The sequence below is a fragment of the Uloborus diversus genome, chromosome 2 (genome assembly GCF_026930045.1).
Source record: "Uloborus diversus isolate 005 chromosome 2, Udiv.v.3.1, whole genome shotgun sequence".
Taxonomy (NCBI): Eukaryota; Metazoa; Arthropoda; class Arachnida; order Araneae; family Uloboridae; genus Uloborus; species Uloborus diversus.
The window spans coordinates 162,305,216-162,318,989 of NC_072732.1; the positions used below are offsets into that span (position 1 = coordinate 162,305,216).

Sequence of the window (13,774 nt, forward strand, 5' to 3'; positions counted from 1 at the left end):
AAAGAAGGTGCACAACTAGATCCCACTAGGAGTCTGCGTACCAAATTTCAACTTTCTAGGACATTCTGTTCTTGAGTTATGCGACATACGTACACACATACACACATACGCACATACACACATACATACGTACATACAGACGTCACGAGAAAACTCGTTGTAATTAACTCGGGGATCGTAAAAATGGATATTTCGGGTGTCTGTACGCTCCTAGGCACATATCCACGTCCACGTGTGGTCGGGTTGAAAAAAAACTCAACATTCATTTAGGGGTGAGCAAAATGGAAATTAAGGCCGATTTTTGGTTAAAAATTTTTTTTCGCGAATACAATACTTCCTTTTTTGTAAAAGGAGGTAAAAATTTGAGGCAGATATTAGTTGGTACTCCGGAGATAGTATTTTTTAAATTTCCCAATTGAAAAAGCATAAAACTGGCTTTAGCTATGGAGTGGCAACACCCCACTATTTACAGAATACTTTCTGTTATTTATACCGAAAGAGAAAAGTATTAGCTTGAAAATAATACTTAATTCAGCTTAATTGGTTGAAAAATAAAGAAATTAGAGAGAGTTTTCTACATTCATACCAAAAAGGTGACTCTAAAAAGTGATTAAAAATCAAATTTTTGAAAAAATACTTCAAATATTAGCTTTTATTCAAAAATTATATAAAAAAAGTAATTTGAGCTCATCTTATCGATATCTAGTCGTAAAAAAATAATGGACAAAACCTGAGACATGACGGCATGGTTGACTATTTAATTTGGGCGATTTGACGTGGAATAATCCTTTGTGTATTCAGTTTTGGCGGAGAAATTCGGAGTCCTTTATATGTTTCTACATAAAGATACGCGCACAGTGGCGTCGCTACGGTAGGGGGAGGGGGGACCTGGGTGTCTGGGGGTAACACTTTAATTGGATTGCAAGTTTTTGAAAAAAAAAAAGTATGAAGCTAAAATGTATTTTTAACATTAACTACAAATTTAAAAACTTTTCGGGGGGAAATCCCCCGGACCCTTCCCCTGTCTCTTCCGTCCCACATCATGGAGTGATTACTATACTCAGGATTACGTTCATCAAGGGCGCCCACATGGAAAATTTTAAGGAGGGGGAAGGCTGAGCTCAGATATTTTCCTCATGTTTTAGTAGGATATTTTCCCCATAGAAATCGATTTTAGTACATATTAGAGTTATTAAATTTTGACATTTTTAATAACTTATTCATCAATTGCTGGAGAAGAAATGTTTTTACATTTTTGCAAAGAAAAAAGTACTAAAAGCAAGTAAGTTCTAATTTCAAAGTGGGGAGGGATTGAGTCCCCACTGCCCCCCCATATGGGCGCCCTTGGTTCATATTGTCAATACTTTGACCCAGTACTGACTTACTCTTATACCGAAAAAACTGAAACTCATTATCTTTCCAAGTTTTTGAGATATGTTTAAACTACTCAAGGCGCCGTCAACACTTCCTTACTTTTTTGACCTCTCCACGGCCTGCACATTTGCGTCGAGGGCAAGTTAAAGAAAAAGCGTTTGTAGTTTTTATTTGCTTTTTGTATATTAGTCCACTTGAATTTTCGATATAACACAAATGTAGTTTCTGAAAATTGTATAAATTTCATATTTATATAGAATATTTAAATTTTTGCTTTTTTTTGCGTTTGGGGAGGGGGTAGGCGGTTACACGACAAAATGCCGCCCCGGGTGTCGCCATGCTTAGTAACGCCACTGTATGTACAGATGATTTTTTTTCTTTTGATAATGAAAATAACTGCTTTAAGTTGACAATTTGTTGTTTTTTATTTGGGTCATTCTTCAAAAAGTGTAGCTTTTCTGTCACACGCTTTTTACTGAAAAACATTTAAGGAACAATTTATTAAACAATGCTTTTTAATTTCATCAAAAGTATACCTACTTAAACCTGCTCACAATTTTTTACTAATAATTTTTATTTTAATATATTTTTGGTTCACAACATGTGAATTCTCACCTCCGTGGCATGTCACACACCTGGTTCGACTGTTTATGTTGTTTAATAACTTGTTTAATTAAAAGTGTATACTTATTTATTTATTATTCCTTTCACAAGTTTCTCAAATACTAACTATTTAAGTATATTTAATGGCTTAATATTGTGTTTCTGTTTGTTTCAGTAGGATAAGTTATCATGTCACACAATAAATTCTTACCTTCGTTACCCAAACACAAAACGCCATTTCTCATTAACACGTGGCAGTAATGAGATCACACTTTATTTTACATTATATAAGGGAAGCTCCCTTGTTTATTTTCAGCCATAAAGAAGTTGTGAGAGTTTTGTCAAAAAACAAGGATATATATATATATATATATATATATATATATATATATATATATATATATATATATATATATATATATATATATATATATTATGATTATTTCTGAGGTGAAAATAAATGATGGAAGGAAAATACATCAACATTAGGCGTTCTGACAAAATTATAAATTACCAGTATACTCGCAAATTTACTAAATGCTATTTTTTAACACACATTTGAACTGAAAAGTTAACTAAAAATTTAGCCGTACTTTAATTAAGAGAGCTTAATATTAGATTCCCGCTAATCATTAAAATGGCTCATTTTTTGCACAATTAACAAAATTACTACTTTGATATTAAGCTGGACTCGAATTATTTATCATATTTTTTTTTTAAATTTCCGTGAACAAGGTATTTATATATATATATATTTTATTTGTGAGTAAAATGATTGGAACTTAGCTGGTCCTTTGTTTACGGTTACTTTTAGTAGTTAACACTTTCATGTAAGAATAATTAAAAAAAAAAAAAAAAAGAAAAAAAAAAAAAGAAAGAAAACAAAAGGTTTCGAAATTGAAAAATATTTTCGTTCAAAAGTTACGCTTTTCTGGAGAATGACCCATTTATTTTAGAAGTGCATTTATTCATTTTTTCAATTATTTTTGGGCAACAGGGGAAAACGAAACTTTTTTTTCTTACACAATGTATTTATTTTATGAGCTTATTATGTTTCATTTTTTTTTTTCTTCTTGAAAGCAATTAAGGATTTTTTTAATGGAAAAAAATATATCAGCTGCTTTGTTTACAAATGCTACAACTTCATTTGTTCGTTAATTTAATTTTTACGCATCTATTTCTTCAGATGAGCGAGGTATACGAATTTTATTTCTAGAAATCTGGTGAAAACGTTAAAAAGTTACGTTTGAAATAATTTTCGATTTCAACTAATTTTGAGATTATTGATCAGATATTTAAAAGTTGATATTGGTATACTGCTGTGCTAAGTACAAATCTGCCGTGCTAAGCGCAAAAGTCGTATCTGCATCTGAGTTCAAAATGAGACATTTCCATTTAATGTTGTGTGCCCCATATATTTGATACAGATGCATCTTTTTCAAAATTTTTTAAAAAATATTTTTCATGCCGAAATGACCATAAAACATTGTACTTAGATAAAATATATGACAAACAATCACTTGGTGACCGTAACTCAATTTTGATAAAATGTGAAGATATGACTTTTGTACTACGTAAGAGCGTATTTTTGTAAAAGTCTTTATTTAAAATTAATGAATGTAGTTACGACAAATTTTCTTTTCAATAACGTTTTCATATACTAGGTTAATTTCACCGTAAGGTAAAACTATTACTATTACTAGTCATGTTTATGGGTATCTGCACAGATACGACAAAAATAGCTTTGTAAAACGCGCTTAATGTATCTTCATAAAAATAATAGCCGATGATCGAGTAAGCCGCGAGTTTCAACAATGAAACTCGCGCCACGGCATGATAATTTGATAATATGTTTTGGTAATTTTTAACATGCAGGGAAAGGCTTTTTTGTGACAAGGCTGAACTTGATCCGGTAACTTAACTGTTTTACTGGTAAGACAGTCATTTTAGGGGAGTGAAGAATCAAAAAAAGTGGTTAAAAATTAACGCTATCCACTCGAGTTCAGGGTTAATCCACTAGAGTTAGGGTTACAATTGCAACTATCAAAATATCACCAAACAGGCAATGGGTTCGTTCAAGTGTAGAAGCAATTTTCACCCGTCATACCATGACGGGCGACTTTCTAGTTATTGAATAATAGTGAAAACACATCTGCTTTATTCTGACTTTGCTGTCACTTTATTTTGTTAATACAAATCTAACATATTCTACCTTCTGAAAAATAGAATTTTTGGAATTTCAGACTTTTAAAACAGTGTAAACCGTAATAATTTTCTGTTTTTTATATTTAAAGAATGCGTTGAATTTTTATACTATTAATTTATAATGTTTTATTTTTAACCAACGACACAAAAAAAGGAAGGGGGTTATACAGGGTGAGTTTGATCGAATCTGCCATACGAAAAGGGGTGATATAGGAATCGAAGTGGAGCATAGAACCATCCATTATCGTGTCCATTCCTTAACCGTAACCGAGTTATGGTAGATATAAGGAAAATGAGTAAACAAACGAAATTCTGAGGAAACGACCGATTTCTAAGATCCCTGTAGGACCTACAGACAAAATAAGTACATGTTTGGAAAAAGCAGACTAAATCCTAAAAAATGACTTTTCCCATAAAGATAGTCGCATTTTACAATGAGCTACAAACTTTGAAACATTGGACACAATATGCATAACTTTGTCAAAAAGTTTTGGCAACAGCAAAAATGAGAGAGAGTGGAAAAAAAATTAATGTTTTTTGCATTCTAATTCAATTTTTCAACTTCTATTAAAGTCATAGATTTTATCTTGAAGTGTGTACTTTGTGTACTTTGACTGAATTCTTTAAAAACTTTTTAAATACAGTCTCGACTATGAATAAAGTATATTCAGTAAATTACCGCCCATTAGCCAGGGCTAAAGCAGAAATACGGACTGAGCTGGCGGTGTATTTCACGTATGAATAAAGTGTTAATTAAGTAAAAATTTTACGTTTTTTCCTCTGCATTCATCAGTATTTATTTGAAAAGTTCAAAAAGTTTTATTTTCGGTAAGTTCGAAAAGTTCATTTCTTTCTGTAATTTTACCTTCTTAATCTAATAGACTTACTACGGGGAATGGTTTATGGTTACTTATTGATATGTTGCTTTATTATTTCCGTTTGTTTACACATGCGTATAGTTTTTTTCCCCTCTACCTTAAAAAAAATGAATATTTGCTTCACCTGTATGCGCCTATATATGGAATATTTCAACTCCATTTTTACTCGCTTCCTGTGGTTCTTTTGAAATTTGGAATGCAAGCTTCAAACCTGGCGACAAAGGTATACATGCATCCCTCGTATAACATGGGTAATTCGTTCCGTGTAGTATCGAAACCGTGTTATACGAGACTTTTTTAAAAATAACCTTTTAACTTATGTTTTAAGCTAATTAATCATGTATAAGTGAAAATCATGTCAATACATATGGTGTTGTATCAGAACCGTGTCTCGTGTTATATCGAAACCGTGTTATAGGAGACTTAGAAATAATGTAAATCAAGGGATGTGCACTGTGTTATATCGAAACCAAACTTCATAAAAACAAAGTAAAAACGTATTAGTTATCAACATTAACACAATGCATTAAACAAAAATGAATTCCCCCTCCCCTTTTTTTTAAAGATAACATTCGTGTTATGTCAAAACCATGAAGTATTAAATTCAAGTTTCGTATCGTGTAATATCGAAACCGTGTTGTACAAGTACCGTGTTATAGTGTTGTACGAGGGACGCCTGCATTCTATATTCAGTTCGTTATCTAACCATTAACACTTAGTTTATTCGAATTTAAAGAAACTTTTTCCCATAAATCCTGTAATGAGGAGAGGGTGAAAAATTACTTTTTCGTTTTAACATTCAGGGGTCGATCCAGATCCGAATTGGGTCCGTTTTGTTGCACCTTCAAAAAATTCTGCGTCGTAAAAGCGGCCCTATTTACAAAATTCCACATTGTACAAGCGGCTCATTCATAAAATGTCACATCGTGTTACGGGCGTGACCGTTCGGTCACTCCTGCAACACGTACAAATCATTATTTTTCAAGTGCAATTTTTGTTTTGAAAGTTGATACTTCATATTACGCTACGTAATAGCTCCTTATATTTAAATACATCATCACAATTAAAAGCCGAAGCTTAAAATCCTCATATAAATAATAGCCAATGATCCAATAACAAAGAGTTTCAACAATGAAACTCGCGTGACGGCATGATAATTTGATAATGTTTTGGTAATGTTTAACATGCAGGGAAAGGCTTTTTCGTGACAAGGCTGAACTCGATCCGGAAACTTAACTGTTTTACTGGTAAGGTAGTCATTTTAGGGGAATGAAGAATCAAAAAAGTGGTTGAAAATAAACGCTATCCACTGGAGTTAAGGTTAAAATTTCAAATATCAAAATATCCCCAAACAGGCAATGGCTTCGTTCAAGTGTAGAAGATTAGAAGCAATTTTTACCCGTCTTACCTTGACGTGCTCTTTCTAGTGCTGGAAATAAAGTGCAAATACATGAGTAAAAATTGTTATCAAATTCTAATGTTCAATCAGAGCAGGAACGAGTATACCGGCGTACAGCCTTCAACGGTGCTATTCTCACAATAACAACAAAACGCCATTTTAATGAATTTCGAAACTATCGATTAAAATGCTTTCCTAAGTAAAATTTTTTTTTATTCCGGTACTCTGGCAAACTCTTCTTAAAGCTGGTTCCAGTTGTAAAGAAAACTTGAAATCTGTTTAACAATAAAAGACTGTTACCGTGTTAAAACGTTATTAACCTTTTACGTACAAGGATGACTTGCTAGGGAAAAATATAAATCTTATTCGTTTTGTAAATTATTATTATTTTTTTCGTTTTATTTCAGTGTTGGTCCACGACGGAAACTACACTTAGCTTATACTGCTTGACTTTTGAATACTACTGCTATCAATAAAAGTTTTCCTAAGTTTTTCTAGCATTTTGAAAGCATAAAATAAACGTCCCTGCTACTCCCACAGCAGGTTTTTAATGTTTACAGGCACTGTTAGTTACCAATAACTAAAGAGAATTGTGTAAACATTTGCTGAGTGTAACCATTGGAAAAAAAAACTTCATTAGAACAATGTAAAAGTCTTTATTTAAAAAAAAAAGTCAGTAAAAATAGAAGTTTCGAACAAATGACTTCAAACAATAAGTAGACCAATCTGGCAAGCGGTCTACGAACGTATGTTTTACATATAAGAAGATGACTCATTTTGCTTTATAACACTGTTGTAATCAGGTGGCAGTTGCAGTTGCCCACCCGGCAAGGGGTCTACGAACGTGAGTTTTACATAAGAAGATGACTCATTTTGCTTTATAACACTGCTGTAATCAGGTGGCAGTTGCAGCAGCCCATCGGGAGATAACATATTTCTTGCGAGGTCGCTAGCAGATAGGACATAGACCTTAGAAAAAAAATAATAAAAAGTTAGGCATTGAAAATCACAATCAATATAAATAAAACAGAGAATATATATATATGTGTGTGAGTGTGTAAGTTCCACTTACATATCCACTGTTTGTGTCAGATCTAGACCAAATTTGGCAGGGAGGTACTTATGCACCCGCGAAGGGTCGTGATGCGAAAGCTAAAAAAGTCCCGAAACGTTCGAATTTTAGTTTCAGGAACCAAAATTGGCATAAAATGGCTCTTTGTACTCAGGGGCGGCATTTCAGCATTTCATTTGGGGGGTCGAGTTTCTTAAACTGTATTACCACAGTGCGGTACAAAACACACATTAGCTAACAGGAAGTGTTCATAAAATCGGTTTAATATGAATAAAAATTAATGTTTAGAAACAATTAAAATTTTGATTCGTTTTCTAATAAGTTATCATACAAAACATCTCAATACTAAAGTTTTTATACCTTTTGGAAAAATTTTAATGCATGATTTTTGGAAAAATGGAAGAGCAGGGAATCGTGTTACTAATTTATCAGTGCCCAGTATCGAGCTGTTTTGCCAGTACAGCGAAAAAAAAAACCTTTTTTTTTCTTTTCTCATTGTACTTCGAAAATATAATTCTCTAACCTCCTGAGACATAAAAAAAAAATCTTTCTCCACTAGGAGCTGATTGGAGTATTTAAAAAATAATTGAAGTAACAGTTATATATGAAAACACTCTTTAAATATCTTGCTCTTCAAAATCACCCTGGCAACTTCAAAAATTGTGAGGGGCTTAGTTTTTACTCATTGAATAATTTAGTCTCGTCGGTGCTCTCAATTTCAATGAGATGTCATCTTCCTCCTGCTCTGTTATTCACTATTACAGACTGAGGAGTCCATAACAAGGACGAAATTGCAGTCTCTTTGATGTAATAACGGTCTTTCGGTCAATTGCTTGTAAATTTCTTGCCTCATGCTAAAAATGTTACTCATAATTGAAACAATTTATTTTTCGTTTTCAAAACCCAATCCAGATAATATATAGAGCCAACCATACAGAAAACTAATTATCATCAAATCTTGTGTTAATTTCATTCGAAACTGAATCTATTACTTCATACAAAATATTAAAAAATCAATGTTTGACTTCAGATCATCATGTGTTTTTTTTTTTTTTTTTTTTTTTGCTCCATTTTAAAATTGACTCGGAGGAAGAATTTTTTTGAAAAGTTTCACGATTGATTGAGATACAATAATACATCTATGTAAGATCTATTTTCAGTTTCAATTGTAGATTGAACTATAGTAGTACGAACGCACAGATCAATTGTAGATTGAACTGTGGCTTGAATAGTACGAAAATTAAGGGTAGCGGATTGAAGATGTTTTAATAGAGTAAAGCATTTTTCAAAAACTTTCCTCAATACAAACAAATTGAATAAAAATTCAAACGAAGACATACATGCTAAAGGGCATGAGCTTTTTCACCATTGAAAGAATCCTTTTGCAATAATTCTTCTAGTCGTCAAATCACTGCTTTGAAGTTACAGAGAAATGTTTTTATCGTTTTAACTCTTGAAGATCATCTTGTGTCACTCCGAGATTGCATAATTATAGAACCCCATAAAAGGCATTTGTTGATACTTTTTTTATTTTATTTAATAAGCACATGCATTTTTAAGAAGTTACTATGAAAGCATATAACGCATTGAGCAGCTGAAACGTGTTTCTAGCAAAAGAAAGCGATGAACACTCATTAAATAAATATACACTTAAAAAGTGACCGTAAAAGTGAATGTAAAATATCAAGGAATTTTCTTGTGAACATCATGCAGCCACACCACTTTGCATGGGCCTCTCCTATTGGACATACGACCATCGTTACACAGGGCACACAAGTATGAAATATTTAGCCTATATGAGGAAATTTCTTCTTTAGTTAAAATTAACCATGGTTGTCTATCAGCTTTTTAAGTTCTGAAAAGGCTGGGAAATACTTCATGAATTTCTAAGTCATCAACCAAATAACGAAAAACCCTTTTTCTAGTCTGGGAATGTGTCGAGTTTCATAAAATAGTTACTGAGAACCAGAGAGATTTTTTTTATTGAACATTGATTTCCGACTTGCATAAATTAAATTCACCCATTTTCTATCATTCTGCTCAAAACATTTGGGGGTGCGACCGCCACCTCTTGACCCCCATATTTGCCGCCCCTGTTTATACTTGAAATAACGACCATAACATCCCGATTTTGGTCTCATTAGAAAGCATGTAAAAATTACCCCATAAGTAGAATTTCTTCGGTTTGAAAACTCCAAGGGCCAAAATTTAACAAGAAAAAAGTTATAAGTATATTTAAGTAAGTAAAAATGAATATGAAACTAAATATATATCGTCTGAGCGAGCTGAGGTTTAATTAGAGTGAAGAAATCGTAGAGGAGAAATATCTGTTGTCATTTTTTACTCGAGCGTGAGCAAATGAAATTCCTGGATTTGCTGTGATTCTTTTCTTGCAATGGGTAGATTTAATGTTACCCCTTCTGGTTATTTTTTCTCGAGTTATTGTTTTTTTATACTTCCGGTAGAGAAGATAATCAAGGATTTTAGCAGTTTTAATGAAAACTTTTACAGCTGACTTGAACCTACTCAGGACTTTCAGATTTGCCGTTAACGTTATTCAGAATGATTTATGCTGATTTGGATTTTCAGGGATTAACGTCGTTATTCTAATGCAGACTTTTAGTAAACTTATTCAAACAATGACGTTTCCAGCTCAACATGGAAGGGGGGGGGGAGGGCAGGCCCACGGGAGCACCGATGGGAGGTCACGAAGGTCTATGACCTCCCATTTTCGGCAATTTTTCTGACGATTTGGCAAAAATATCATTCTGCAAATATTAGAGTTCTATTTGGCACAATTATCACCATTCGGCAAAATTTGGAGTTCTACTCGGCAAATTGAGGTTTTCCGCCTTCCCAAAAGTTTAAGCTCGGGGCCCTCTTTGGCAGGACCATCATATGGGCAGTTAGGTTTATTCACCCCCTCTCAGGGCCACGCCAAGCCTTATCAGCGCCGTCGTGCAAGTGTCTTTTGAACGCCTTCATGCAATGGTGTTTAGGGAAAAGATGGTTAACCTGGAGCGAGGTTTTGTTGATAAATATAATGTGGGAAAAAAATAAGGCATTTAATTTATTTAAAAAAAAAGTGCTTTGTTAAAATGTACACTGAAATACATTTATTGAAACATAGTTTTTTTTTTAAACAACATTGAAAGCAAATTTATACATTTGTATATTACATGCTAAGACATCTTATACTAAATAAACTGATTGACACTATCGGCTAAGAGTTACGAAACAGTGACGTAACCGGAAATTAGTTTAATGGGAAAGGGGAGGACTTTTTTTTTTCATATGAACGTAGCTTTAGTTCTTCATCAGCCGAAACTCGACTACACGCAATTTTATACGATCTTTGGAGAAGTAAGGGGGAGAAAAAATTCCGAAGACCTCTCCAATATTTTCAGAAATTGACGACTTAAAAACATGATTATAGACCATTCTTGTTGCAGTTAGGGAAAGTAATAGGACTTAAAAAGTTTCTGGTCGATTAATCTTCCCCTCCCAATGTTTCGAAATTAAAGTCCTAGAAACGAAGATATTAGACGTTCATAATGGTATTAGGAAGAAAGGATCATAGGTTCTCCCTCTTAAATTTTTAAAAATTGTAATTTCAAAAGCTCAATTTTCGCCGTTCTTTGGTGATATAACAGGGTTTGGGACACCCCTCCACGAAAAGTTTTTGAAATTAGACTTAAAAACGCAATTGTTGACTATTTTCTAGTAACGTTAGGGTCTCGGGAATTTTTTGAGATAGAAGCTCCAAAACTTCTATTAATATTTCACTTATTTCCAAAATATGAAATCACATTTATTAACCTATGTATGTTTCAAAATATATTTTGGAATAATTCTATGAAATACCTTTGAGTTTTCTAAATGTTTTATTTGATTATTAAATATTTCATGTTTTCCTGGAGAAATGTCAGATCTGTTACTATCAGGTCTGTTACCAAGGTTAATCATTTAAAAATTACCCAGTAGATAGCTTCGCCATATTTAAATATCGTTTTCATGGTTCAGTATTAGGAAGGAACAAATTTGAGTTATCATCATGGCTTAAAAACTACTTTTAAGGACTTAAGCTTTTTCCACGAGGTGAGTATTTTCTTATGATGTCAGGCCTGTTACAAACTTTTTTAAAGCTTTATTAACTGCTTGCAACATTCAAAGCAACTCTGAGAACTATATTTGAGACATGATACCTTAAACTTAAAAAGTTTACTCATGGTAAGGGGGGAAAAACAATAGTGTAAAATTATCAGGTCTGTTACTTGTCAGGTTTGTTACCTTGTAAAATAATAATTGTTAAAAAACAAAATACTTGAACTAAAATTAAAACTGAGGGTGCAATTGATAGATATGAAACCTCTTTATGATATTTACGAATATACAGCACACAATCATTTTTATTCATTTTAGAGAAAAGTTAAATTATTAAAAATAATTTAAAGTAACAGACCTGACATTTTTTAATACAAATAAAATATGGAATATTTTTCTTTTGTAAATATGAGAAACAAATTACTATTCCAGACCAATTACCTGTATTTTAAACTGATTTACTAATTCAACAAACTCTTATTTCATTTAAAATCTTCAAATATCTGTCCGGTAACAGAACTGGCATTTTTTAGTTTCAAAGTGACTTATAAGGGACCCACTGGCCTAAATTTTGCTTAAATCTCGCTGCTGGATATGAAAATATGAACAAGACATTTGAGAGTACTAATGTTAATTACCAAAAATGTTTAGTTTTAATTTTGTTTTTTAAACCACTTTAATTTCAAAAATGCCTCAAATTCGAAAACCACCCTCTTGATTAATCATTAGCAAAAGTAGTGAAGAGATTATCTATCTCCTATTTTTCTTCCAAATTATTCAAAAATAAATAACATAATTTCACGTGGGGTATTATAGAAATGTTGGTGTTTAGAGAAAGTAAAATTCTTCTGAAGAAAACATAGTTTCATTGGTGTAGTTTGGTGAAAAATAGAATTTTTTAATTTGGTACCAGATTTCAAGACTTGAATTTCACAAACTAAGGCGCAGATTTTACACCTCTGAAAACTTTTTTAATCTGCTAAACCTATAATACAAATGTTCTAAATTACAATAAACTTTTGAAATCATAAACAGATCTAAATTTTACTAAATGTATTAAAGTTATATCGGCTCTTTTTGTGTAAAGAACAGGATTTGTATTTTGCTTCTACGGGCATGATTTTTTTTAAATCCTAGATTAAAGGATATTCAAGAATATTTGTCTTGTCTACAAGGTAAATAATATCTGAATGCTCTAAAGGCAAAAATTTCAAATCCTGCGAAGGATGCAAAAAGATTGCACTCAGTGGTGTAGCTAGGGTGGAGCGGAAGGAGCGGTCCGCCCCTGGCGGCATGTTTTATGCGCGGCGATTCAGCATCTTTGATGTGGGGAAAAAAATTCAAATAAGGGAATTATACTTTGGGCCATTCCACGGAAAACGGTAATTTTGTCCCGCACGTGACGTTTCATATCTCTACTTATAATTAAGCTGAAAGTCTCTCTGTCTGGATCTCTGTGACGCGTATACGCCTAGACCGTTCGACCGATTTTCATGAAATTTGGCTAGTACCACTAGTATTTCATAAAAAATAATAATTTGAAAGGATGATGAACAAAATTTTGTTGCTTAAGAAATCACAAAGGGATGTGTGACTTCTTAAGCAATAACTTTCTTGAAAAATTATTTCTTTTTTATGAAATATAAGAACCGTCACGTGCGGGACAAAACGACCGTTTTCAATGGAGTGGGCACATACATATTTTTTTTCAATGGTTTAAATAATTATTTCTAGACTAATAAGATATGTTTCCTTTACATTGGAACCATAGCTTTCAAAATCTACAACTTGTTTCGTCATTGCTGTATTATTAGAGAAAAAGTATTAGCTTATTCATAAGCAAGTTACCAAAGGTTGATTTTGAATGTCCCGCACGTGATGCATGTAAATAAATTTTATTTTAAGTAACAAAATTGTTTAATAAAAATATAATTGTGTCAGGAGTATCTTTGTATCAAATATAAAGATTAAAAAAAATGCTTACCCCTGTTTCATTAAAATATTAAGAGATATGACGAAATGTTAATGAAATTTAAGTGTATTTTTTTCTCGCACGTGACGGTGGAATGGCCCTTTGAATCTTTTACTGGAGGTGAAGAAAAAACCCCCCCTTCGGAACGTAAAGTTTTATTGTGATTA

The 13,774-nt window shown here is 32.6% G+C and overlaps 1 protein-coding gene across 3 annotated transcripts in view; it reads right to left on the minus strand.

Moving 5' to 3' along the window:
* Window positions 1–7,128: 7,128 nt before the first annotated feature.
* The window catches only part of LOC129217464 (uncharacterized), a 287,483-nt gene continuing 280,837 nt past the window's right edge, over window positions 7,129–13,774 (minus strand). For all 3 annotated transcript variants that reach the window (XM_054851768.1, XM_054851767.1, XM_054851765.1), the window contains exon 4: window positions 7,129–7,428. In XM_054851768.1, coding sequence (XP_054707743.1) covers window positions 7,213–7,428 — 216 coding nt within the window. In that variant the 3' untranslated portion in view covers window positions 7,129–7,212. The remainder of the gene's footprint in view (window positions 7,429–13,774) is intronic.